At 41.0% G+C, this 27621-nt stretch overlaps 1 protein-coding gene across 1 annotated transcript; it reads right to left on the reverse strand.

Moving 5' to 3' along the window:
* VTCN1 (V-set domain containing T cell activation inhibitor 1) lies at positions 1-27040 on the reverse strand. The gene is given in 6 exon segments (XM_067710272.1): positions 1-122; positions 7031-7197; positions 12232-12510; positions 15389-15736; positions 26526-26590; positions 26979-27040. Coding segments are annotated over 5 exon segments (876 nt in total). The 3' UTR covers positions 1-122; positions 7031-7075.
* Between the last annotated feature and the right edge of the window lie 581 nt (positions 27041-27621).

Here is a 27621-nt window from a genome sequence, read left to right on the forward strand (position 1 = left end):
TGAGGTCGTCACTGTCCATGCAGGATATGAAGTAGAAGCCTCAAACCCTGTGATGGCAGGATATCACACACAGTGAAGATGAGAGGTCTTCTTTTCCTGGACCATTCAAGGATGAACATCATCTGAGAAGTAAAATAGCATTAGTTTGTTTTAAAAATCAGGTGTTCACATAGTTTAGAAAATCAGTGTTGCCCAACTACATTTTTTATGTTAAAATTACGATGATTTTCCACATATCTTAAGCATGTGTCAGGTGGGAGGAGATGCCAGGGCACTTTCGCACTGTAAATGAAAAGTGAATCATTTGACCCATCACTAAAATACAGCTACCTCTGAATTGTGAAATGGCAGCTGATTAGCAGCTTCTTACTGAATCCACCAGTGTAATTTGTGGATTATAAAATATGGATATATTGCAATCAAAACTTCCTAGAAACTTCCTCAGAGCAACATTACAGCAGTATAGCTAAAGATTCTGAGACAAATGAGATGCAGTAGCCCATTCTCTCACTCCCTGGATGGGGATGGGGAGGTCCCTGAGATATGGGGATATACTTGTCTCTACATTCACTTTACTTCAGAGTCTAATACACTACTCTAGTTCAGATGAATTGTTTCCCAACTTTTCATATATGTCTTTGAAGATAAATTTATCTTCTTCATATTGAAGTCTTCTGTGGGTTGCTTTTGGCTTCTTCTTCTTGATGTTATTTGTTCACTCCTGAGTTTTAGACATAAATTCATTTCTCCCCAGAACTATAAAACTAGGTCATATCTTGTGGTGAAATAGTTCTGCAGATTCCTGTAATTCTGAAAATAACAGCAATAGGATACCATTATAGCCATTCAACAAACATTTATCAAGAACGGAAAGTCTCCCTTCCACTTGTTTTTCTGTATTCTGATGATATTCTGTTGAGGCCACATGGTATCATGGGTTGCTAGGGGAAAGGAGATGGCTTGAATCTTCCCTTAAGGAAAGGGATCATCCTCAGAGCAAACAGGAACTGAGAGAGGAACTATGGGCAGGCTCCTAGATAGAAGTGGAAAGGTGGCTTCTATCTGAGTTCTCAACCAGGCAATGTGTGTGACCTAAAGTGTCATGATCAGTTATAATGTGTATCTCAAGTAATGATCTCTTCATTTATTTTTTTAAAATTGATTTAAGGTTATCCCTCTGTAATTCTAGAGAGAAAGAGATGGAGCTGCAGCTAACCAGGTAACAGTATATAACCCTTTGTGTACTGCATGTGAACATGTATGTCTTGGTTTATTTAAAAAAAAAAAAGACTGCAAATTTTACTGCTCTAAGGGAATACAAGATAAAGATGAATAAGCTATAATTTATAGGTCAGATTATCTAGTCACAGTATATTAAAAACTCATTTCCTTGTGGGAATCAAGGAAAGAAGAAAGGGCTCCTTCTACTAATGAGATACTCAAAGGATAGTTTCCTTAGGGAAATCTCCCTCTAGTGATAACCATGGAGGTCGGAAATGATGGAAACTGGCAGATTTCCTTACAAAGAATCTGTTTTGTGCACTTCACCATAGTGTTTGGAGAACAGGAGAAAGAATGAAAAGCAGATGAAGAGACCCCCAGCCAAGATGGTGGAGTAGAAATACCCTGAGCTAACCTTTCACAGGCACACCAAAATCACAACCATTTGCAGAAAAACCATCAATGAAAAAGACCGGAGCCTACCAGAAAAGATCTTCTACAACTAAAGACATAAAGAAGGAACTACAGTGAGACAGGTAGGAGAGGCAGACTCAACGATAGAGTCAAGTCTCATACTCCCAGGTGGGTGACCCACAAACTGGAGGATAATTACATTGCAGAGGTTCTCCCAAGGGAGTGAGAGATCTGAGCCCCATATCAGGCTCCCCAGCCCAGGAGTCCTGCACCAGGAAGACAAGCCCCCAGAACATTTGGCTTTGAAGGCCAGTGGGGCTTACTTTTAGGAGAGCCAAAGGGCGGGAGGAAGAGAGACTTCACTCTTAAAGGGTGCACACGAAATCTCACATGCTCTGGAACCCAGGGCAGAAGCAGTAATCTGATAGGAGCCTGGGTCAGACATACCTGCTGATCCTGGAACGTCTCCCAGAGAGGCAGGAGGCAACTGCATATCACCCTAGGAACACAAGCATTGATGGCAGCCATTTTGGGGAGCTCCTACCATGTGGACACTGGTACTGGCAAATGCCATTGTGAAACTCTCCTTCTAGCTCATCAGCACCAACACCTGGCCCCACCCAACAGCCTATAGTCAACAGTGCTGGGATGCCTCAGGCCAAGCAGCTATCTGGGCAGGGACACAGCCCCACCCATCAGCAGACTGGCTGCCTTAAGACCACCTGAGCCCATAGCTGCCTCTGGACATGGCCCAGGACCCAGCTCCACCCACCAGTGGGCAGGTACCAGCCCCAGAATCCCCTGGACCCTGATGCTGCCCTCCAGGAAGCCTATTCTAGCCTCTGGGCCAGCTTCATCCACAAGGGGGCAGACACTAGATGCAAGAAAACCACAATCCCAGAGCCTGAAGACCTAGCCTGCCACCAGTAGGCCAGACCCTGCCCTGGGGAGCAGCTGGGCCCCAGCCCTAACCACTAGCAGGCCAACGCAAACTTTGAGACACCCCAGACCCAACTGTGTCAGGAACCGTGCCCACTCCCCCCCCCACCCCGACCCGCAGCAATCCAAGACCAGCCCTGGGACCCCTGGGCCCTGCAGTTGGACTCTAGGACATGGTTTTGCCCACCAGTAGACCAGCACTAACACCCTTGCTTCACCCATCAGTCAGTGGACAATATTACCAGAGTTTTCTGGACCCTGACTCCATCCACTCATGACCCAGCACTATCCCTGGGTCCCCGTGGGGTTCCGCAGTCAGCTGCCTCTGCAGCCAGCAGCCTCCACATGAGACAGGGCCTGGCAACGTTGGACCAAGGGCTAACCAAGCTTACTAGACCTCCCACATAGTCAGCCTGCGACAACAGGAGGACCCATGCAATCCTCATATGAAGAACTAGGGCATACAGCTTGAGTGACGAGAGAGGAGTGTGCTGTTGGGACGCATAGGAGGTCTCCCACAAAATGTCACTTCTCCAAGGTCGTAAAATGTAACCAACCTACCAGATACATAAAAATACAAACAGCAAGGTAGCAAAATGAGGTGACAGAGGAACGTGTTCCAGACGAAGGAACAAGATAAAACCCCAGAAGAACAACTAAGTGGAGATAGGCAATCTACCTGAGAAGGATTTCAGGGTAGTGATTGTAAACATGATCAGAGAACTAGGGAGAAGAATGGATCCAAAGAGTGAGAAGTTAAAAGTTTTTAACAAAGAGTTAGAAAATACATATTGATAGAACAACCAAACAGAGGTGAAGAATACAATAACTGAAATGAAAAATATACTAGAAGGAATCAACAGTAGACTAAATGATGGATCAGTGAACTGGAAGACAGTAGTGGAAATCACTGACGCTGAACACAAGAAAAAGGAATGAAAAGAGGACACAAACCTCTGGGACAACATCAAGTGTCCTAATATTCACATTATAGGGGTCCCACAAGGCAAAGAGAGAGAGAAAGGAACTGAAAACATATCTGAAGACATAATAGCTGAAAACTTCACTACCCTGGGAAAGGAAATAGACATCCAAGTCCAGAAAGTGCAGGGAGTCCCATCCAGGATTAACCCAAAGAGGAATACACCAAGACACATTGTTACTAAAATGGCAAAAACTGAAGATAAAGAGATAATATTAAAGGCAGCAAGGGAAAACCAACAAATAACATACAAGGGAACTCCTATAAGGCTATCAGCTGACTTTTCAGCAGAAACTCTGCAATCTGGAAGGGAGTGGCACAATATATTTAAAGTGATAAAAGGGAAAAACATACAACCAAGAATACTCTAGCCAGCAAGACTGTTGTTCAGATTTGATGGAGAGATCAAAAGCTTTACAGGCAAGCAAAAGTTAAGAGTTCAGCACTACCAAACCAGCTTTTCAAGAAATGTTAAAGGAACTTCTTTAAGTTAAAAAGAAAAGGCCAAAACTGGAAACATGAAAATTATGAAAGGAAAAAGCTCATAGGTAAAGGCAAACATAAATGTAGGAAATCATATCATGCACAAAGCTAGTAAGAAGGCTAAAAGACAAAAGTAGTAAAAATCATCTATATCCTCAGTAAGCAGTTAAGGGATACACAAAACAAATAGATGTAAAATATGATATCAAAAACAGTAATCATGAGGGAAGGAGAGTACAAATGCAGGCTTGTTCAAATGCATTTGAAATTAAGAGATCAGCAACTTAATACAATCGTGTATATATATATATATATATATATATATATATTGCTATATAAAAACCTCATGGTAACCACAAATCAAAAACCTATGCTAGATACACAAAAAAGTAAAAGGAATCCAAGCATAACACTAAAGATGGTCATCAAATCACAAGAGAAGAGAACAAAAGAAAGGAACAAGAAAGACAGAAACAAACCCCAAACAATTAACAAAGTGGCAACAAGAACACATACATATCAATAATTACTTTAAATTTAAATGGACTAAATGCTCCAGTCAGTAGACTTAGAGTGGCTGAATGGATAAAAGAACAAGACCTGTATACATGCTGCCTACAAGAGACTCACTTCAGATCTAAAGACACACAGACTGAAAGTGAGGGGATGGAAAAAGTTATTCCATGAAAATTGAAATCAAAAGAAAGCTGGGGTGGCAAAACTTATATTAGACAAAATAAGCTTTAAAATAAAGACTGCTATAAGAGACAAAGACACTGCATAATGATCGTGGGGTCAATCCAAGATGAAGATCTAACAATTGTGAATATATATGCATCCACCATAGGAGCACCTAAATACATAAAGCAAATGTTAATGGACGTAAAGGGAGAAATCAACAGTAACACAACAATAGTCGGGGACTTTAACACCTCACTTACGTCAATGGACAGATCTTCCAGACAAAAAAATCAGTAAGGAAACACTGGCCTTGAATGACACATTAGACGAGATGGACTTAATGTCTATATCTATCTATCTATCTATCTATCTGTATATATATATCACATTTCATTCAAAAGCAGAATACACATTATTTTCAAGTGCACATAGAACATTCTCCAGGATAGATCACATGCTAGGCAACAAAACAAGCCTTGGTACATTTTTAAAAATTGAAATCATATAAAGCATCTTTTCCAATCACAGTGCTATGAAACAAAAGAAGTCAACTACAAGAAAAAAAGACTGCAAAAAAAAAAACACACCGAAACATGTGGAGGCTAAACAATATGCTACTAAACAACCAATGGGTCAATGAAGAAATCAGAGGAAATAAAAAAGAAATACCTAGAGACAAATGAAAATGAAAACACAATCCAAAAATCTACGGGACACAGCAAAAGCAGTTCTAAGAGGGAAGTTTATAGCGACACAAGCTTACCTCGGGAAACATGATCTGACCTGAGTCCACAGCAGCCCCATAAGAAAGGGTTTCCTCTGATTTCGTTGTTTGCATACCACCTTCGCAATTTTTACAATATCCATGTACTACCTTTTATCTCTAAGTATACAACTTTATATTTGTATTTCAACCACTTTTTTTAATACATCTTTATTGGAGTATAATTGCTTCACAATACCATGTTAGTTTCTGTTGCACAACAAAATGAATCAGCCATATACATACACATGTCCCCATATCCCCTCCCTCTTGAGCCTCCCTCCCATCCTCCCTATCCCACCCCTCTAGGTCATCTCAATCACTATTTTTTAAAATAAATGTAAAATTTTTTTTACCACACTCAAAAAAGCAAAGCAGATCAACAGATTTTTGTCTGCCCTTGAGGACTTAACAATCTAGGCAAGGAATATATATGCCTTAGAGAGTGTAAGATATTATAAATTATACATGCTCACCAAGGGGATGTGAGATAAAAGGACCAGCAGGAAATGGGTGAAGGAAGTGTGGACCTGAATTAGCATAGAGTAGAGATTTCCAGGAAGGGGCAGAGAGAGAGGGAGCAAGGCCAGAGAGCAGTAGTAGGTAGCTGAGAGAAGGAGGAACCTTAGGGAGAGAAACTTAGAGAGCTGTGACTGCATAGCTGAGGACTTTAACTTTGATATACTAGTGCCCAGAGAGTCACTTTAGGTTGCAGAGTAAAGGACTGCTGTGATGAAAATAGCATTTGAAAACTTTTATTCTGGCACCTTGTTTCCTATCACCTGAAACAGAGGGAGGAGCAAGTACAAGGTTTTAGAACTAGTCGGGGCATGAGATGATTAGGGGCAATCTGAAAGACAACATGGGCAAAAACTGTAGAGCTTGGTAACAAATTGACCTGAAGGACAGAGGGGGACAAAAATAGCTCTAAGGTTGTGAGCCTGGTGCGTGGTGGCAGTGCCACTGAGTAATGTGGTAGTGTTGACTGTAACTTCACAAGCTCAGTTGTATACAAATTCCACATGCAGAAGAATATTCAGAAAGAGATGTCCTACCAGTAATTAGAGCCAAAGGAGTGAAGTGAGAGTGGGAAGTCTTAGCAAGAGGGCTAGTTGGTGAGTGCTTTGTCAAGTCTCCAGTCAACAGGGGCTTTGTTGAGGGGGGCTGGGAGGAGGCCACTTATGTGAGCGATTATGCTCATGTCATCATGTTTCATTGTGAAATCCAGAGTAATGAGTCAGGGCCAAATATCTCTTTGTCTTCAGTAAGATATGTTTGCCTTCAAGGATGACTGAATAAATGAAAAGGTGTTTGAATTTACACAAATATTTGAATTGCATAGAGTTGTTTTTCCTGTACGTCTGTCAATGAGGTCTCTACTCTTTGTTAACAAATGCTTACCTTTCACAGTAGCAGTGGAAATAGTGCCTACTGCCCTGACGTTATTAAATGTTTCTCTCTGGGGCTGGTGCTGGGAGCTGCTTGATTCCTGTTAGGGACACAAACAAACATAGTGGCTCCCCGACACCATTCGTGATTCATCTCACCTGTCGTACCAGTGACTCTGCATGTTTCTGTGTAGCCAAGGTGCATTATTTTAGCATCAGGTAAGGGCAGAGAGGCAGGAGTACCCAGGTGATGGCAACAGAAGAGACACACAGGGAAGCCTTTGAGTTCAGCAGCTGGAGGTGACTTTGCCTTTTAATCTCAGAGTCTGTAAAGGGAGAGAAAAAAGTTCAGGGTCATAGAGGAAAAGCTGGATGTCTCCTTCACATGGCTGGTTAGCAAAGAAAAATACCCCCCAAAAACAGAACAGATTGTTCCTAATATAACTTGTGCCCTAATTTGAGGGCAGTTTTGTACCCCATTCTCTACCTCTCTGTAACTAGCTTAAAAGCAGAGCTTTCCCTTTCTGCAAAGAAGTTCCATTCTCTCGTCCACTCCAGTGAGCCCTCAGCCAAATGAAAAACGATTCCAATAAACACACTGCTGTTGGTTACCAAATAAAGAGTAGGTTAAACCAACAGCCATGGCCAGTCCTTGGTGTCAGACAGATTTTTCTTCCTCTAGGCAGTGACCTTTACAGGTTCTGTGTCATTTGCTTTCCTCACACCACTACAGAGTAATGAGAAAGTATTGTTCTCATTTTGAAGTAGAGAAAGGCAGAAGTGAAGAAATTAAATTACTCTTTACTCTATTTTCTCCCTCGACAGTCCAGTGTCATTTAGCTCATTTCAGCTCTGATACTTACTAGCTGTGTGACTTCAGGCAAGTTTAGGCAAGTTACTCTATATGTGCTACAGTTTCTTCATCTATAAAATAGGGCCAAAATAATAATCATCAACTTCATAGGATTCTTGTGAGGATTAATGAGTTAATACAAGTAAAGCACTTAGAACCTGGCACCATAGTAAGCATTCAGTAAGTATTAGCTGTCAAGACAATAACAGTAACCCCACTCAAGCCTAATAAACATTACTTCCATTAAGCTGATCATTTTCCCAATCCACCTCCTTAGCCCGAATTCTGTCCTAAATTCCACATCTGTATTTACAGTTGCTACTATATGTCAGTGAAAAATATAATTATTCAGCAAATATTTTTGAGCACCTGTTGTTTGAGTTCAAAGGAGTCCAATAACACCCTCTCCCCAGCTGAGTTCTGAACCAATTAAAGAGCAAGACAAAGTGAGGCAACTGGAAGACTAAAATCACCTTTATTCCTGATAAATCTGATAATAAAGGATTAAGCATTGTCTGCAGGGAAGTGGGCTGCAGCCCAGACTTCCCCAGTGACAGGCAGCACAAGACTGGGGCAGGCTTCCTCCCACAAGGGCAGATTCTACCCCTGCAAACTGTTGGCTTAGAGGAGAAGAGTAGAATGTATACTTCTGGTTAGCTAGAGAGAAAAGGAAAAATGAGGAGCTGGGCTATTTATACCCAGCTTCTCCTAATAAACTCACTAATTGGGAAAGTTAATTTCTCTTCCTCTGGGGAAGAGTGAAAGAGGAGAGAAGAGAGACTAGAAGGGTTACGTTGGTGGGGATCTCTTCCCATGGAAGGAAACATGTGGAGGAGGGATGAAGCAGTCTCCCCCAGACTTGGTGTATGCTGGGTAATGTGCTAAGCATTGGATATCTCTACCTTTGTACATAGTGGGCACTTTCAACTCAACAGCTCTAAAATCTTCATCTTTTTACCAGACATGTTGCTTTTCCTACATTTTCATTTTTGTTGTTGGTAGCATTACTAACCTCCTAAGCAACCTGGATATAGCAATATCAGACCCCTTTTGACTTGTTCCTTCTCTTGTCCTTCACATTTGTGTCACCAAGCCCTGTAGGTTATTTTCTTCATTAACTTTTGATTCTCCCACCTTTCCTTCCCATTGTCGCTGCCCCAGTTAAGGCCCTCGTAATTTCTCCCCCGGACATTGACATAGGCTTCTGACTTCATGCCTTCCTAGTCTATCAAAACCATTCTTTTTCTTCAAAACCCAGCTTGAACTCTTCCTCATCTATTGAGCCACTACAGTCATAATTAACTACTCTTTCCTGTGGGTACCGTATCCACACTGATTAACTTCTCTTATGACAACTGTGCTATTCATCTCAGTGTTTCATGGGACTTACAAATTACTTTGTATATATTTGGCACTAAATAGATACTTGTTGAATGAATGACCCAGATTAGCAGTATAGTTAGAGAACACAGGATATAAACCTCATGGCCTCATTCAGTTGTTTAAAAACTTACTTTGTGCATGGTAAGAAGGAATTATGTTATTTTATCTTAATTTTGAGCTACGTCATGCTTCTAAAAGTTGGATATAGTCCTAGTACTGGTACATGGAACACTTGTTCTGATGTATCCTATAAGCATGTATGGGAAAAGAACCTGCTCACTGAACAAAAGCTGTGCCCAATTTCTGTGGTTTGTTCGGTTATTGCCATTTCTATTAGAAGACATTAGTTATATAGTTGGAGCTTTTAATTGAGATCTAAACTGAAATACTGTTGTTAACACTCATTGTTTTAAATGCCTAATGCTTATTTCCCCCTTCTCTTCTGGGAAGGCCTTCCATCCAGGTACTGCCTCATTGGTCTAAGTATGGGCAGCTGACCCAAGTGGAGCTGTTCTGGGAATATATTCAATAGAATCAGACTGAGAGATTGAGCTTCAGTCTAGTTACTCTCTTGAGTGAAAGAGACTTTTAAAGGTAGGAGCTCTTGGCAACCATATTCTGCCCTGTAGACTAAAACAAGAGAGAGTAAATTAGAGAGCAAAGAGAATAAAGTAGAAATGAGAGACAAAGAATGGCATTTAAGTTCTTGGATCCAGCTGTTATTGAAGCCACACTGCACTTTCTGTCCTTGGTTTCATGAGACATCCTAATACCCTGCTAATAAATTCCTTCTTTTAGCTTAGGCTTCAGTTGGTTTTGTTTTCTGTTACAGGCAACTAAAAGTGTTCTAATTGGTACAGTCACCAGTTTGTTTCACAGGATAGTGGAAGAGCTCTCTCTTTCTCATATATATGATTTTTTATTAGATACTTTTTTATTGTGGTAAAAAACGTAATATGAAACTTACTATCTTAACCATTTTAAGTGTACAGTTCAGTAATGTTAAGTATATTCACATTCTTGTGAAAAAAATCTCCAAAACTTTTTCATTTTGCAAAGCTGAAACTATACCCATTAAACAACAACTCCGTATCCTTTCCCCTTGGCCCCAGCTCCTGGAAACCATCATTGTACTTTGTTTCTATGAATTTGATTACTTCAGATACTTTATAAGTGGAATCAAATGGTAGAATCAAATAATATTTATCTTTCTGTGACGGGCTTCACTTATAGCACAATATCCTGAAAATTCATCCATGTTGTAGCATGCAAAAGGATTTCCTTCCTTTTTAAGGCTGAATAATGTTGCATTGTATGTATACCACATTTTGCTTATCCATTCATCTGCTGGTGGACATTGGGGCTGCTTCCTCCTCTTGGTTATCGTGAATAATGCTGCTGTAAACATGGGTGTGCAAATATATCTTTGAGACACTGCTTTCAGTTTTTTTGTACATAATACACAGAAATGGGACTGCTAGATCATTTGGAAGTTCTATTTTAAGTTTTTTGAGGAACCTCCCGTACTGTTTCCTATAGTGGTTGCACCATTTTACAGTCTCACCATCATACACAAGTATTCCAATTTCTTCTCATCCTCACCAACACTTGTTGTTTTCTGTTGTTGTTGTTGTTAGTAGCCATTCTAATTAGTATGAGGTGATATTGTGGTTTCCGTTTACATTTCTCTGATGATTAGGGATGTTGAACATCTTTTCATATACTTGTTGGCCATTTTGTATATCTTCTTTGGAGAAATGTCTGTTCGAGTCCTTTGCCCATTTTTTAACCAAGTTATTTGACTTTTTCATTGTTTAATTATAGAAGTTCTTTATGTATTCTGGATACTAATCCCTTATCAAACATATGATTTTAAAATATTTTCTCCCATTCCATAGGTTGCCTTTTTGTATATATAAATTTTAATTAAAAAATAGCTGATGAGGAACTTCCCTGGTGGCACAGTGGTTAAGAATCCACCTGCCAGTGCAGGGGACACGGGTTCAATCCCTGGTCCAGGAAGATCCCACATGCTGCAGAGCAACTAAGCCGGTGCGCCACAACTACTGAGCCTGCACTCTAGAGCCTGCGAATCACAAGTACTGAGCCCACGTGCCACAACTCCTGAAGCCCGTGTGCCTAGAGCCCATGCTCTGCAACAAGAGAAACCACCACAATGAGAAGCCTGTGCGCCACAATGAAGAGTAGCCCCTGCTCACCACAACTAGAGAGAAAAGCCTGCGCCCAGCAATGAAGACCCGATGCAGCCAAATAAATAAATAAATAAAATTATTAAAAAAATAGCTGATGAAAATATGGTTTATTCAGTTAAATTCAGCAAACATTTAAAGGGCACTTAAAATGTGCAAGGTATTCTGTTTGGTACGAGGCTTGATATAAGACAGTGGTTCTTCTGATATACTCCTTCCCCTATAGCTTGAATTCAATTTAACCCCAGCAGGGATGGTTTTAAAATTCATAATTCAGTCTATGCATTTCCTTGACACTAGCTCAACCCTAGGTTTTGTAATATACTAAAGCACTGCAGGGAGACTAGGGTGTTGAGCCTCCCTGGCTCCTGGTCTTCTCAGCCTGGGAGGCCAGCTTAATCTGGAGCTTTCAGATTAATCTTGTGCCAATATTAGTGGGACCTTGAGCAAGTCCTGGAAGGACTGAATAAGAAAGACTGAGGCAGACTCTAAGACCTTTAGTCTTCAAATCAGAAGTCTTCTCAAAGGCAGGATAGACCCAAACCAATTTGGGGGGACTCGGGATGTAGATCACCAGCTGAATATATCAAAGATTTCAAATCATCATCACTTCTCCACTGCTTTACCAAACCAATCCTTCTGAGTTAGGGCCTCAGAATCCTAAACACTGCCCTCCAGACAGTAAGAAGGTATACAAGATGAAAACTCATTGCCACCTTTGACCTGTATGCCATAAATATTGTTTTGTATTAGTTTTCTTCTTACATAATGCAATCCCAACTGGAATTGTGATCGAGATCTCTGTGAAACTTTCTATGCCCTGGTACATAATATATCTGTTAAAGAAATTAGATTTTAGTTTACACTAGATTATAACCCCAATAAACCCATACCAAACGTGTAAAGGAACCCACCTGTCACTTTGATATCCCCTGTGGCTTTGGCAATGTTGTTTTCAATCATACAGGAGTATGTGTTGTTGATCGTGACATTGTAGAGTACAGATACAACCTTTATGGTCACATTCTTAGAGTTCAGCTCAAAGCTGGTGTCGGAGACTTCTGAGAAGTTGGCTCCCTGGTCAACTTGGGATGCCCAGACCACTGTTGGCTGGGGAAACCATCAGGGAGCCTCACATCGTAAGCTCTCTGAGGTGGCGTTACAGTCCACGTTCACTTCTGGGATGCTGAAGGCTGCAGGGTTGAAGGTCAAAAAGGGGCAGGGGTCAAGGTCAGACGGATAAGACAATATAGCCTTTGAAGTGCTAGGTCTTAAAAACACATTGAAGTGACTCAGTACTTTCCCAGTGGGCTGTCTATGTATCACCCAGTGTATTGTAGATGCAAAAAATGATTTGCTCATAGTATTGCTATACATCACAACACTTTGGACAATATCACAAACTCCAAGGACCTAAGTTCTAGGTATACTTGTTACAACACATAAATTTCTCCAAGTAAGAGAAGTTCCAGTGATCACACAAAAAAATTATCAATCAGGGAAACTGGGTATTTATTTTCCTAGGCACCTATGAAGCCTCCTGAATTTTATGTAATTTTTCTGCCTGGAGGGTAAAAGCGTGGGGAGGGAGAAGGAAGAAACAAACAGCATTCACCTACCCACAGAAATTCCATACACAGGCCTTGTCATCATGGGGATCTGAAGTTTGCTTGGGTAGAGACTGCCCAGCCCTGGTATCCATGAATAAAGACAGGCATTTGTTTTCTTTTAAGATAATTCTCCTCACTGGAGAGGCAAGTACATTTTGAATTTAAGACTAACTTCCTCTATCTAGGCAGAGAGACACTTACAGAAAATGTAAAGGCCTGGACTTTGGCCTGTAATATGTTTATTATGCCAGAAGGGCAAGATACAAATTATTAATTTATTTAGCATCTTCCTTTGCCCAGGACTGTGCTAGTGTGGACTGAGAGGTGGAAGGAAAGCCTTTGCCATGCCCTTCAAGAGCCTGCTGCCTAGCAGGAGAGACGTACTTGGAGCACATACTGGGAGCAGGCAGGGCACAAGCTCCTGGGAGATGATGTGGGAACCTGAGTGCACATGACAATGAACCACCGTTTATTGAGGGTGTGCTCTGTGCTAGGGACCAAATTCCAGACATTTTTTTTTTGTTCCTCACAACAGTCCTAGGGATATCTATTATTGTGCCCATTTAACAAAATAAGCTTTTAATTTCAGAATAACTTTAGATTTACAGAAAGGTTGCAAAGATTAGTACAGAGAGTTCTTGTATACTTCTCACCCAGTTTCCCCTAACATTAACATCTGAAATAACCATGATGCATTTGTCAAAACTGAGAAACTATCATTCGTATATTACTATTAACTAAACCAGCCTTTATTTGGATTTTACCAGTTTTTCCACTAATGTCCATTTTATATCCCAGGATCCCATCCAGAATACCACATGGCACTTATTTGTCATGTCTTTTTAGATTCCTCTGGTCTGTGACAGTTTTTCAATCTTCCCATGTTTTGCACGATCTTGACAGTTTTGAGGAGTACTGGCCAGGTATTTTGTAGAATGCCCCTCTATTGTAATTTGATGTTTTTCTCAAGATTAGACTGAGGTTATGGGTTTTGGAGAGGAAAACTATAGACGTAAAAGTGCCCTTCTCAACATGTCACATCAGAGAGTGCATGCTATTAACATGATTTATCGTGGGGATGTTAACTTTAATCACCTGGCTGAGTCTGTGTTTGCCAGGTTTCTTTGGAAGCTGGACTTCACTAAGTCTAACACACCCTAAGTGCGGTGGTCGGGGAGGGGGAAGTTCTAAGCTCCGCTTCCTGCAGGGGGAGAGATCTAAATACATTATTTGGAATTCATCTATAAAGAAGATTTGTTTCATCTCCCTCATATAAGTATGGACTTGTGTATTTATTTTATGCTTAGTTATAATTTAATACTATATTGTTTATTTTGTTGCTCAGATGGTTCCAGCTTTGCCATTGGAAGGAAGCCCTTTCAGTTGGCCCCAGTGTCCCTTTGACCTGACTTTATTAACCCCTATTTTAAGATAAAGAAGCTGAGGCTCAGTGAGGTTGCCTTGCCCAGGCCACTGTATGTGCCTAGGTCTGAATAGATCTATGCTTCAAACCACTACATACACATATTATGAAAGGTCCAAGAGAGATCTGTGCAGGCTAGCTTAGCCTGGGATGCCTCAGGATACTTTCTGCCTATCCTTCAAGGCTCCTCCCAAATGTCAAATTCTCTCTATGGGGGCCTTCCTGTCCCTTTCCTCCCTATGCATTTGGATATGATCTCTTTCTTCCTCTGAATCCCCAAATCACTCTATTTATATTTTCTCTTAAAGCATATAATACACTTTACTAATTATTGTAGATATGTTTCTTATCTACATATTTTTCTTATTTACATATGTTTCTCATCTCTGCCCCGACCCTCAACTCTATAAGCTCTACACTCTCAGCTCTACAGAAGGAAGGACAATTATCTTTGTTTTCTTAATCATCTTCTTACTCCTTCCAATATCTCAGTCCCTTGTACATAAATACAGAAAATATGTTAAATTTAGTTGGTAAGAAAGCATGGATTTCATTGGAGGAGGATTAGTGAGTTTATAGGCCAATATTGTTTTGGTCAGTTACCTTTGAACTTCTCCTATAATGGGTTCCACTGTCGTGAGTCCCTGGAGATACTGATTTCAGACTTGGGCTAGGGCCTACTTAGCACAGAAAAGTCTCAGACCAGATTATAGTCTTCTCTCACTAGCAAGACCAAAGGGAAAGAACAAAGAGCTACTGATGGAGAAAACATATTCTGGCAAAATATTTCAGGGAATATATGAGAAAATTCAGAAGAGGCTAGAGTCTTGAGCAAAAGATCTTAAGACCTAATATTATAGTGGGTTACTTCCGGAGCTGGTGTGGGTCTTGGACAGCAAGGATGGCTGCTAGCAGAATTCGGATGGTCTTTGATATTAGTCATTCATGAGCATAATATGACATTTCATCAGCAATTCACACTCTCTAGTCTCAAATATCTTCTGGCACCTTCTTTCCCTCTCTTCAAAAGTAACTTACCTCCAGTTTTATACTCGAGGTTAGCATTCCCCTTGCCTTTAGAAGTGATGATGTAACACTTATAGGTACCAGCATCTGTGAGTTGCACAGTTTTCAGCATCAGAGAGGCATTGCCAACTATTACTTGATCAGCAAACACTGCTGTCCGACCTCTGAACATTTCATCCTGGTCCGACAGGTCATCTTTGCCTTCTTTGAACTCATGGACCAAGTCCATAACACCTCCGTTCAGCCACTGTATCATGATATCAGAAAGTTTGATGTCGGGTTCAAAAGTGCAGCTCAGGATTCCATCCTCCCCAGTGTTCCCAGCTGAGGTGAGAGTAGTGACTGTGATGGAGTGTCTCCCTACAATTCAGGAAACAAGGGTCAATGCCAAGGGAAGCTTTGGAACATCTGCAACCAAATCCTTCATTACTAAAAAGCCAAACAGGGACTTCTGTAATAAATTAGAAATATACAAAACAGGAGAGGCATGAATAAAGAAGACATAAGAATAGAAAGAGTATTAAGACGATAGTTTTGATACCTACAGCAGATCTGCCAACAGCAGATAAAAAAGCTACACTTTTTTTTCTTTTTTTTTTTTTGCAGTACGCAGGCCTCTCACTGTTGTGGCCTCTCCCGTTGTGGAGCACAGGCTCTGGACGCGCAGGCTCAGAGGCCATGGCTCACGGGCCCAGCCACTCTGCGGCATGTGGGATCCTCCCGGACCGGGGCACGAACCCGTGTCCCCTGCATCGGCAGGCGGACTCTCAACCACTGCGCCACCAGGGAAGCCCCAAAGCTACACTTTTTGAGACCAAGCAACTGAAATCTTGAGACCAAATAAGAGGAGAACGTATTGGACTTGGGTTTTGAAGATGGGAATTCAGATCCTGGTTTTGTCACTTAAGAGCTACGTGACCTTGACTACATCTCTGGATCTCAGAAAAATGGAGGTAATGATATCTGTCTTACCTACCGTAAAGTGCTCTTGTGAGGATCAAATCAAATGGATGTGAACTTGATTTGCAAACTGTAATTACACATATAAGGTATTGTTATTCTCAGTTAACCAGAAGTGGCACAGACGTGAAACCTCACGTTAACTAAATATGGCTAATAATTCTGAAGAATGCTAAATTCTAAGTGTTGTTACTTTTATCTCCACTTGAATGATGAAGAAACGAAGGCATAGAGAATAGAAGTGATTTGGTCAAGGTCAGAGTGCTAGCTATGGCATAATGAAGAATGATACTTAATTAAATTGATTTTTGGCCTAAGATAGAAGTCACACCCTTCTCTCCAAACATATAACAAGTACAAGTATTAATTATGGTGACAGCCACATCCACTGCCTCTTCCCCACTTGCCCAGCTGACAGCCCACTCTGTAAAGGATTGGCCAGCTCTCCTCTCCGTACTGGAGGCTGCTGACTGGGGATGACTACAGGGGTGCTTTAATTAACTGAATATTCTTGAGAGCCTCCTTCTGTGGCTTGGATGTGAAGGTAAGGAGAGGATGGGTCTTTGAGCCCAAGAAGAGAGTGGAACAGACCCAAGGAAGTGTGGGGGAGAGACCATGAGAGGAAAAGGTGAAGAGAGTCCCCCATCACCAGAGTTGCCTTAGATCCTGAGGGTTTTCCGGTCTAGTTCCTGTCCCACTGGGTATCCTTTAAACAAACACCTTATCTTTATAATGGTCTGCACAAACCTCTCTTTCTTATAGCCAAGAAAGTTCAACATGATGGATGCTGGGCACTTCTCAATGGACTTCTCAGCTTCCTTATTGGTGTTCCTGCCTCTCATCTCTGCCTCCATCTACCCCATTTTACATGCATTAATCTTACAGGTAGACCTTAAAGTACAATCCGAACATGTCAGTTTCCTAATCGCTAATCTTCCATTGCTCCCAAGGGCTGTGGAATAAACTTCAGACTAACAGCATGGCCTTCAAAGTTAAAGATTGCATGCCACATAGGAAATGCCCATAGATATTAGCCCTTTCCAGCCAGACTTCCCACTACATCCTTTCCAAGTCTATATTGTAGTCTTTGCATATCAAGTGATTTATTGATTTGCTGCTTTCAATGAAAAAATACATAAGCAAAACACACTTGCTATTTTTCAAATGTAAGAGGTCAACATTATGAACTTAGGGGATATCTTTGGCATCTTGCGTCTTCCAGCCCTTAAGAGGTTGGAATTGTCTTATTAGCTCCTATGCTTTTATAAAGTAGATGAAGGTAATGGATTAGGGACAGAACTGGAGAAGCAAGCTAGATGAATTTATATTATAAAGAACAGAGAGTTACTGATGGAAGAAAAAGTACCAGTAAAAACGAGGCAGAGGAAACAAAAACCTGTGCCTAGGCTGGGCTGGGAGGATGTTTTGGAGGTTTTAGAGTGCAGGAGAAGAGAAGCTTTGGAGCAGCTGCCATGCATGGTCATTCATGTGGGAGATCTGGGAGAAAAATTATGAAAGAAGGTAGTATGAAGTTTAGCTGTGTAATATGAATGCAACACACCCCATCCCCTGCCTTGGCATTTTATTGAACACTGCTTTATAGATTTAATTTGCTTTTTAATTGTTTTCACTTGACAGATTGATATCCAAGACATTGCAGGCTAGTACTGGTTATAATTATACTATGCATCTCCACACACTGCATTGCGTGCCTACAATTTATAGTTCCCTCCTCTCCTTTATCACCAGTTATCCATATTCTACTTATATTCAAGGCTATTCAGATGGCAGGACTCGCATGAAACCCCCTTTTGATGTGCCAAACCAAAATTAAAAGATCGTCTCTCTCCTCTTCCTCAACACGTTTCTTTGCCTTTATTGTAGCATCTGTCTCCCTCTACCTTGTCTCTAGTCTGTCTCTGGCACTAATCTGTAAGCTTTTCAAGGGGAAAAAATGTCTTAATCATATCTGTAAGTCCTGTAACGCTTTGATGGTTAATTTTATGCGTCAGCTTGACTGGGCCCCAGAGTGCCCGGATATCTCGTCAGACGTTCTGGGTGTGTCTCTGAAGGAGATTAATATTTGCATCAGTAAAGCAGATCACCCTCCTTAATGTGGGTGGGCCTCATCCAACCAATTAAAGACCTAAACAGAACAAAAAGGCTGAGCAAGAGGGAACTGGCGCTGCCTTTGAGCTGGGACACAAGTCTCTCCCTGCCTTCAGACTTGAACTGAAACACTGTCTCTCTTTGGATCTTAAGCCTGCCAGCTTTGGGGCTGGAACTAGCCATTGGCTCTCCTGGTTCTCAAGCCTTTGGACTCAGACTGGAACTAAACTGTCTGGGTCTCCAGCTTGCTGCCTGCAGATCTTAGGACTTCTCAGAGTCCATAATCATGTGAGTCAATTCTTTCTAAATCTTCCTCTCTCTCTGCCTCTCACTCCCTTTCCCCCTATACCTCCACCCTATTGGTTCTGTTTCTCTGGAGAACCTGACATATAAATTGTGGTACCAAGAAGTGGGGTACTGCTGTAATAAGTACGTAAGCATGTGGAGGAAGTTTTGGAACTGGGTAATGGGTAGAGGCTGGAAGAGTTTTGAGGTGCATGCTAGAAATGTGGATGTTAAGGGCAATTCTGGTGAGATCTCAGATGGGAAATAAGGAACGTGTTATTGGAAACTGGAAGAAAACAATCCTTGTTAGAAAATGGCATAAGAACTTGGCTGAATTGTGTTCTAGTGTTTTGTGAAAGGTAAAACTTGTGAGTGATAAAATTGGATATTTAGCTGAGGAGATTTCTAAGCAAAGTGTTGAAAGAGAGGCTTGGTTACTCCTGACTGCTTATACTAAAATATGAGAAAGGAGAGAGATGAATTGGAGAAGGAATTGTTAAGCAAAAAGGAACCATAACTTGAAGATTTGGAAAGTTCTCAGCCTATCCATATTGCAAAAAATGAGAAGACTGTTCTGAAGATAGCGCTCAGGGTGTGGGTGAACAACCATTTAATAAGGAGATCATAGGTATGACTCATGAGGATTTTAACAGCCACCTCAACAGAAGCCAGGAATAGAGATAGGATTATATACTGCCAGCTTGGTACAGAAAAACTAAAGGGAATAGAAAAATGAGACAAAATGAAAGAAAGCTATCAGACTTCGTAGATTTAACAGAACCAGACCATGGATCTATTCAGCTCTATGCTTCAGCAGGTCAAGGGCCTCTATTTCACCAGGCTGGAGGGCCTCTAATGGAAGCCTTAGAGATGGGGCCATCTGGAGCCTGGGGTGGGGGGGTGGCAGTGGGACTTCTCAACTGCTAGAATTGTGAGAAAATAAATTTCTATTATTTAAGCTACCCAGTGTATGGTATTTTGTTATGGCAGCCTAAGCAAACTAAGACAAGTGCCTAGTGCTATGTTTCTACAGAGAAAAATAATATTTGTTGAGTGAATGAATAAATGAATGAATGAAAGAATGAAAATCAGTAGAAATCAAAGCACTGTTTGAGATGATTCTATCCAAAATGATTGTAGGAGTAAGGAACATTTAGCTAGATTATCCCATCTAAATTTGGGGGAAATGTGAGTCAGTGAAAAAAGAAAGCAATGAAAATACACCATGATTCTCAATAAAATCATAGAGCAAGCATAACTATGTTAGAGCAAGGGTAAATTTGATTGTAGTTTATAAAGTTCCATTAAAGTTGAATTGAAAAATTACTTTTTAGAAAAAATACATGATTAGCACAGTTTATGGAGAGAATGAAATGGTAATGACATATCTTAGTTGAGTAATTATGTTACTGAATTAATTTTAATGTGTTGGCCTTGAGCCCACAGGTGGAGGATTTGTTGAACTATCTCTTAGAAAACTTAATGATTAAAAGTAGGCAGCTGTGGAGTGCCCCAGGGACCCACCGCAGGCTCTAGCTCATTTAAGGTTGCATTAAAGATGTGGCAGATGGAATGTGTGTAATGTTGATTAAATCCCCCCTTCTTGTAGCAAATCAGGAGGAGGAATAAAAGCCAGTGAGAATTTAAGAAACCATGAGGACCTGGCCATTGCTTTGCACCCAGAAAGCAATCAATAAATACTTATTTGTTAGGTGAATAAATGATGGTTACAAGTGATAAAATGAGATTTACTTTGCAAGCAACAGTATATAAATATTGCTTCTCTCAAAAAGAAATCTGTTTTCAATTTTGCAAACAAATATTGGCTCAAGGAGCTATGTTCTAGGAACCACAGTTTGGCCTAATATGACTCTCCAGACCTCCTAACCACCAGGGGCTCTTGTGTGGTTTGTTGAGGGTAAAAGGGCTTTAAGAGATGGTTAGAAGGAGCTATCTACTGATAGAGAATTTTGTTAAACAGGCACGGGTTTCAAGAATTCCATTGGTCTCTAAGATTCCATCAAACCTCTTTAAAGTTAGAAGTCCCAGCCACTTATTGAAAATGAATTCTGTAGCTCATGAGGGCTGATTACTATCACAGCTCTGGTCTGCATGGGAAAAGAGGAGCTGTCAAAGGGCGGGAGCAAGCTGAAATTGGAACCATTTTGTTTTCACACGAGTGGGCACTATTCAATTGCCCTCTGCAGTAGGAGCAGGAATCTCTTGGGAGGTGGGGTTATAGGTAACACAAGGCAAGGATTCTTTATAGAAATTACGATTCTGGGTTGCCCAACACCACTGGATGAAACCTGAGAAATGAACTTTCCTTTGAAATGACTCAGTAAGACAAGTTCTGTAGATTTCAGTAGCACAGAGAGCATCCTCAGCTTCTGCTGCAACCCAGCTGTCCAGATGGGCATCATAGCACATGGTTTAAACGTGGAAACACATAGGCTTAAGCCTGCACCAGTGGAACCTGTGGTGGCACCTGTGGGTGCCACTCTTGCCAGAGAAGAGGGCAGGGTTGGGGATAACAGTTGCTCTTGTGAGAAGACAGCAGAAAGGATACTGGGCCAGGCTAGATAAAGGAATGAAGTAGGGAAGCTGCAGCAGAGCACTGGCGTTTGAGAACAGGTATCAGGCTGTCTGTGTTCAAGTCCCAGCTCTGCCACTCACTGGATATGGGACCTTGGGCAAGTTTTCTAACTTCTCTATTCCATAATTTTTTTCATCTGTAAAATGGGGATGCTAATAATAGTAGCTTCCTCAGAAGGCCCCTGAAAGGACTAAGTGATACAATACAGGTAAAGAGCTTAACATAGTATCTGACTTGCCACATGTTAAACCTTAAATCAATGATATTGATAACCATTATTAATTAGAATCATTTGGAAAGATTGCAGATCAGAGCACCGGGAGGAAATAAACACTTTACTAAATGCTTATAGTGACTCATTTTAAGTCAGTTAACAACCTTGAGAGGTAGGAACTACTGTTCTACCCATTTTATGAATAGGACAAAGAGGCTGTGGGGGATTCAATGGTTTGCCTAAAGCCCCGTATCTAGCAAGTAGTGGAGCCAGTATCAAACTCAGTCTTGTCTGAGTCTGTCCTAAGCCTATACTCCTTCCACCACATTTTGCTGATATCCAGGGCCAGACTGAGATATAGAGAGAGCCTATCCACTAAAACGGTATCCCCACCTTATGTAAAAATAAAAAACAATGAAAAACCATAAAACAAGTGTAAGAAAGGCCAACATCTGTCTATTTTCTCAGATGACTACAGTGACAAAATACGTATCAATTTTTTTCCAAACAACTTCAGTGCTCCTGTTTCGGCGCCATTAAGCACATGCCTGATTGTTTTATCCAGTGACCAAAGATGGAGCATAATTAGGAGGCAGTGTCCTGTGGCTTCCTGCCCTGGCTTCCCTAACTTCAGAGGAGCTTCTGGGTGTGGCCAGGAAATAGTACAAGTTTTAGGAGGTGCTATGTGAATGCATTAATAATAGCAAATTATTATTAATGGCACTGATGGTATCAATGAAAACAATAACAGCAGCCATTTATTACACACGTATGTGTCTGGCACTTTATAAACACTTTCTCGTGTAATTCCCACAACGACTTTATTTTACCAGTGAAGTTCTGGGAAGTTAAGTCATATCCCAGGGGACACACAGTTAATGTTAGACCTGAGATTAGAACAACTCTGATCCCTAAATGTTTCTACTATACAGAGCTGTTCAAAGTCACCCAGTGGGTGAGTGATAGCACAGGGACTGGCAAATTATAGTCAGGGACCTTCCACTGCATCTCCCTCGTTCTCAAAGGGTCATCCACGAAGGCTGCCCTAAAGCCAGCCTAATGGGAGCTGTTCAGCCTCTCTTCCAAACAACCTACCTCAAAAGCATTTTATGTTTTATGGGGTCCACATTTAGAGCTTGTAAGAAGTGGAATGGCTATGAGAAGGTGACATACACAGCCTCAGGAGAGTTACAAAGAAATACATTCTTTTCTGTGTTTAGGAATATCTTTACATCTTTAAAATCTGTGTTCTCAGGAATACTGCCTGCAAGGCATACCAGAAAACACCCTTCTCTGCCACATCTCTGCATGACTGTTATCACTGGTATGGAGTGATGGGAAAGAGTGTGGGTTCTGGAAGCAAATTTCCAGGGCTTGAAACACAACTGCGCCTGCTTGCTTGCTGTGTGCAACTTTAGGCAATTTTCTAATCAGGACATAGTAATATTTATCTCCTATTTGTTGTGAGTGGTAAATCAGATAATATATGCAAACTTATTTAGCACAGTGAGGTGAACACAAAAAGGATTCAAAAGATATCACCATCACCGTCATCATTATCTACCCAATGCTATTTGCTTAATTTCACTGTCTTGTGTATTAATCCAGCTAACATTTTATCTAATTTACTTAAAGTGTGATAATATAATGCTCTCGGGTAAGGGTTATGCTCCTTTTAATAGAGGCAATTTAGAAAAATCCAACTAAACAGTGTTAAAGTAATAAACAGCCCACTTAATCCAGAATAGCCAGCTTTTACCTTATGAAATAGAAGGCAGAAAATCTTTCATTGGTGGTAGGGTTTTAATATTATTGGTGGTACACTGCTGAACTGAGTGAACTGTAACTTTTATCTATGTATTCACCCCTCCATGCCTCCGTCCACTTGTCTATTCAAAAAGCACTTAAGGGGCTTCCCTGGTGGCGCAGTGGTTGAGAGTCCGCCTGCCGATGCAGGGGACACGGGTTCGTGCCCCGGTCCGGGAAGATCCCACATGCCACAGAGCGGCTGGGCCCGTGAGCCATGGCCGCTGAGCCTGCGCGTCTGGAGCCTGTGCTCCGCAACGGGAGAGGCCACAACAGTGAGAGGCCCGCGTACTGCAAAAAAAAAAAAGCACTTAAGGAGTACCCTCTGTATTCAAGGAACTGAGCTCAGTACCTGAGGTTGCTGTAGCTATGCCACAGGAAAAGGTATACGTAGCAAAATGTTTGACTGTCACAGGGAAGCTGAAGTTATAACTAAAGAAGAGGAGTTAAGGATTAGTGAGGAAGCTACCAAAATGTATGTACTGATAGATTTAAAAGTCCAAAATATTTGCTTTACTAGTCAATATTTTATTTCTATATATATATTGTAGAAGATACAGAAGTATAACATACATACATAAAGTGTACACATAATTGTGCAGTTTGAAGAATTATCACAACTTCTCCCCATGTACCCAGCACCCACACTGAGAACTAGAACTTTACTATCCCCCAGAAGTCCCCTCGTGCCCCCTCCTAAGGGCTGCTCTCTCACTCTTCCCAGGAGAATAATCATTATTCTGCCTTCTAATAGCAGAGGTTCATTTGCCTGGTTTTTATACAGAATGTACTGTCTTGTGTCTGGCTCTGTCGCTCAGCATTATGCTTCTCATATGAAAACGCACCCAGTCTGTCAGTCACCAGGAAATACTTAGAAGTTAAAATCACAACAGTGTCCCACGAGATCCAGTGCCGGTGAGGGCGTGGAGCACTGGGTCCCTTATACACTTCCTGTGAAGAGGGACTTGGTAAATCACTTTGGAAAACTAAATGGCGGTATCTACTAAGGGCTGTTTATTGGCTTTCTGGACGTACTGTTTTGTGAAGTGCTTATTTTAAGATATTAGAAAAAGAATTAAAAGACAGCAACAACTAGGTCCTACTGTACAGCACAGGGAACTCTGTCCAGTCTCCTGGTTTAAGCCATAATGGAAAAAAATATTGAAAAAAAAAGAAGGTATATATGTGTATAACAGAGTCACTTTGCTATACAGCAGAAATTAGTACAACATTGTAAATCAACTATACTTCAATAAAAAATTTTTTTAAATAAAAAAGAATTTAAATGGATCATCACTTAAAAAAAAAAAAAATTAAGGGACTTCGCTGGTGATCCAGTGGGTAAGATTCCGTGTTCCCAATGCAGGGGACCCAGGTTCGATCCCTGGTCAGGGAACTAGATCCCATACGCATGCCGCAACTAAGAAGTCCGCATACTGCAACTAAAGATCCTGCATGCCGCAGCTAGACATGCTGCAACAAGGATCCCGAGTGCCGCAGCTAAGACCCGGCGCAGCCTAAATAAATAAATAAATATTTTTAAAAAAGAAAGAAAAGACAGCAAAACAAAATGGAAAGAAGGACATTAATAAAGATAAAAGCCAAAATTAATTAAATAAGAAAATCAGAAAAAGAAAACCAAAACCTGGTTTTCAAACTACTATAAAGCTAATTAACACCTGTAAACCTATTTTAAGATAAGAGAGAAAAAAAAAAAGATATGAGAGAGAGAGCGCCCAAGATTAGGAATAGGAAGAGATGAAATAAAGAAAAAACAAATTATAAAAGAATATTAGAATGAAACAGGCTAGTGAGCTCAGAAACAGATCCATTCGCATTTGGATACTTGATTTATGACAAAAATGGCACTAGTGAGAAGTGGGGGAAGGATAGTATTTTGACCAATCTTGCCACTATCTTTGCCCATGCACAAAATTATTCTAGATAGTTGTAGATATAAATGTGAGAGGTTAAACATTAAAGCTTCTACAAGATAACCTAGAAGAAAATGTTTATGACCTTGGGATAGGCAGACTTCTTAAACAAACTGGTTACAAAAAAACTCCTGGTATAAAGGAAGAGATTGATAAATTGGACTATGTTAAAATTAGGAACTTTGCTCATTGAAAGCCATCATTAAGAAGGTGAAAAAGCAAGCCACAGAGTAGAGGAGATTTTGCAATACACATAACCAAATTGCACCCAGAATATATAAAGAGTTCCCACATATCAAAAAGAAAAAGATAACCCAATAGAAAGATGGATGAAAGACAAAATATACATTTTTGTTGATAAAAGAAAATGGAGAAGGATGCTTATGTCTTTTCTAGGCAAACATATATACAACGAGTTTTCTTCATTTAGGCCTTGTGATTACTATTTAGTGGCAGCACACACACTGGAGGAGAGTGACACAGAGAAAAGACAGCTGGAACTATAAAAACTAAAGTTATGAAGTAACAGCTTTGGCCACAGACTAAGTTAAAATAAATGTGTCGTCCTGAGTCAGGCACTTTAAGGGAAATGAAGCAAACGACTTGCTTCAGAGAGGACAGCTGCTGGTCTAACTCATTCAATGTCTTAATTAATCTGGCATCCATAATAGATGCTTCTGAGACATGGTGTCCACAGAAGAGAAGACGATTCCTGCAGTTGACGTCAGTTAGCTGCATTCAGAAACTCGCCATCCATGCCGCAATGGCTTCTGTTTCCTACATGGAATGGCAGTTATGACCAGGATAAGGATTCTCATTAAGAACCCTGTGTACAAAGACTTGATATTCTTTAACACTTCAGCTGAAGCTTCATTGCAAAGGAATCATCTACTCAGGCCAGCCATTGAGAGAATGGCTCAGCCACAGCACTTCACCTATGGTCCCAGAGTGATATCTTCAGCACTATCTGGTAGACAGAACACTCTGATGGACATTCCATTTGATTCTCTCAACTACCTGGTGAGGTAGACATTATTTCCTCCACACCATACATGAGGAAACTGAGGTCCAGGGAGTTAAATGAATAAAGTGCAGAGAACACAGTCAATAAGTAGAAGAACCAGTTCTCTACTCTGAAGTTTTCTTGGTCCAAGATCTGTGCTCTTGCCATTCTACCACACTGAATGATTAGGGACTTAGTGACAAGGGGGGAATGGATCAATGATAATGCAATAAATCACACACCTGAAATACCAAAACCGAGGATAAGTGCAATTGCTCCAGCCAGAATAATGATGGTGCTAATAATGCTGTGGAGAGAGAGAAAAACAGGAAATTACTTCTTCATTCCACTTGACGTGCTGCTTCGCAACCTGGGCTCATACCTGTCATTTGTAAGAGGTGTTACATAAAGAGTCTCAACGTTTTCTTCAACATAAGCTCTTTCCTAGAAATAGGTACCTTAGAAAGGAATCTCAGCGATCTCATCCCTGTCCCCCTGGGGTGCTGGGATACATTGAAGGAGTGGCTCTTTTATCAGGCTATGTGTGTCATCGTTCCTCTTCCCAGGTCAGTGAAGACCATACACAAAGACTGCTGGGGAAAACCCGATGGCATTTCTGTAATGCCAGGTGCCACTTGAGGGGGGACTGGTTCCATCCCCAGCCCACCCTGAGCATTACTGCCCATCCCTCTTACATCATTAACCTATCTGTTTTGTCTCCTTCCATAGACTTTAAACTCCTAAGGACAGCGGTCATGTCTTCATTTTGTACCCACTCATCTCTAGTCCACTTCACCCTGCAGATCCTCGACAGGAGTTTGTTTCCTCTTATTAAGAAAGTAAGACAGAAAGTTTAGAAAGTACAAATAAGCAAAAATAAGACAATAAAGTCACCTGTAACTCCACCATCCAGACATAACAACCACTGACTTCTTGATGTGTATCTCGCCAGTTTTCAATGAGCAGATTAACAAATGACATTTGGGAAATAAACAAATAAGGAAGTATTGCTTACATTTACTGAGTGCTAGAATTACATAGCAGACATGTTGTTTTAGGCACCATTTATGGATTATGTCATTTATCCATGTGATAATCTTATAAGGTAAACAAATGTACTATGTCCATTTTACAGATGAGGAATGACACAGGGAGGTCAAGCATCTTCCGTACATTCACACGGTTGGTAAGTGGTAGGGCTGGGATTAGAATCTGTCTCCAGAATCTGCACCTGCCTACTTCCTACGCTGCCTCCCAGGGGTGAGGGATCACAAGTGGTCTGTCCCTCCTCTCTGCCCAGAGGGGCCCATGAGGGGATACCGGCTTTAGCTGGTGAGA

This window comes from Pseudorca crassidens, chromosome 2, assembly GCF_039906515.1.
Source record: "Pseudorca crassidens isolate mPseCra1 chromosome 2, mPseCra1.hap1, whole genome shotgun sequence".
NCBI classification, from domain to species: domain Eukaryota; kingdom Metazoa; phylum Chordata; class Mammalia; order Artiodactyla; family Delphinidae; genus Pseudorca; species Pseudorca crassidens.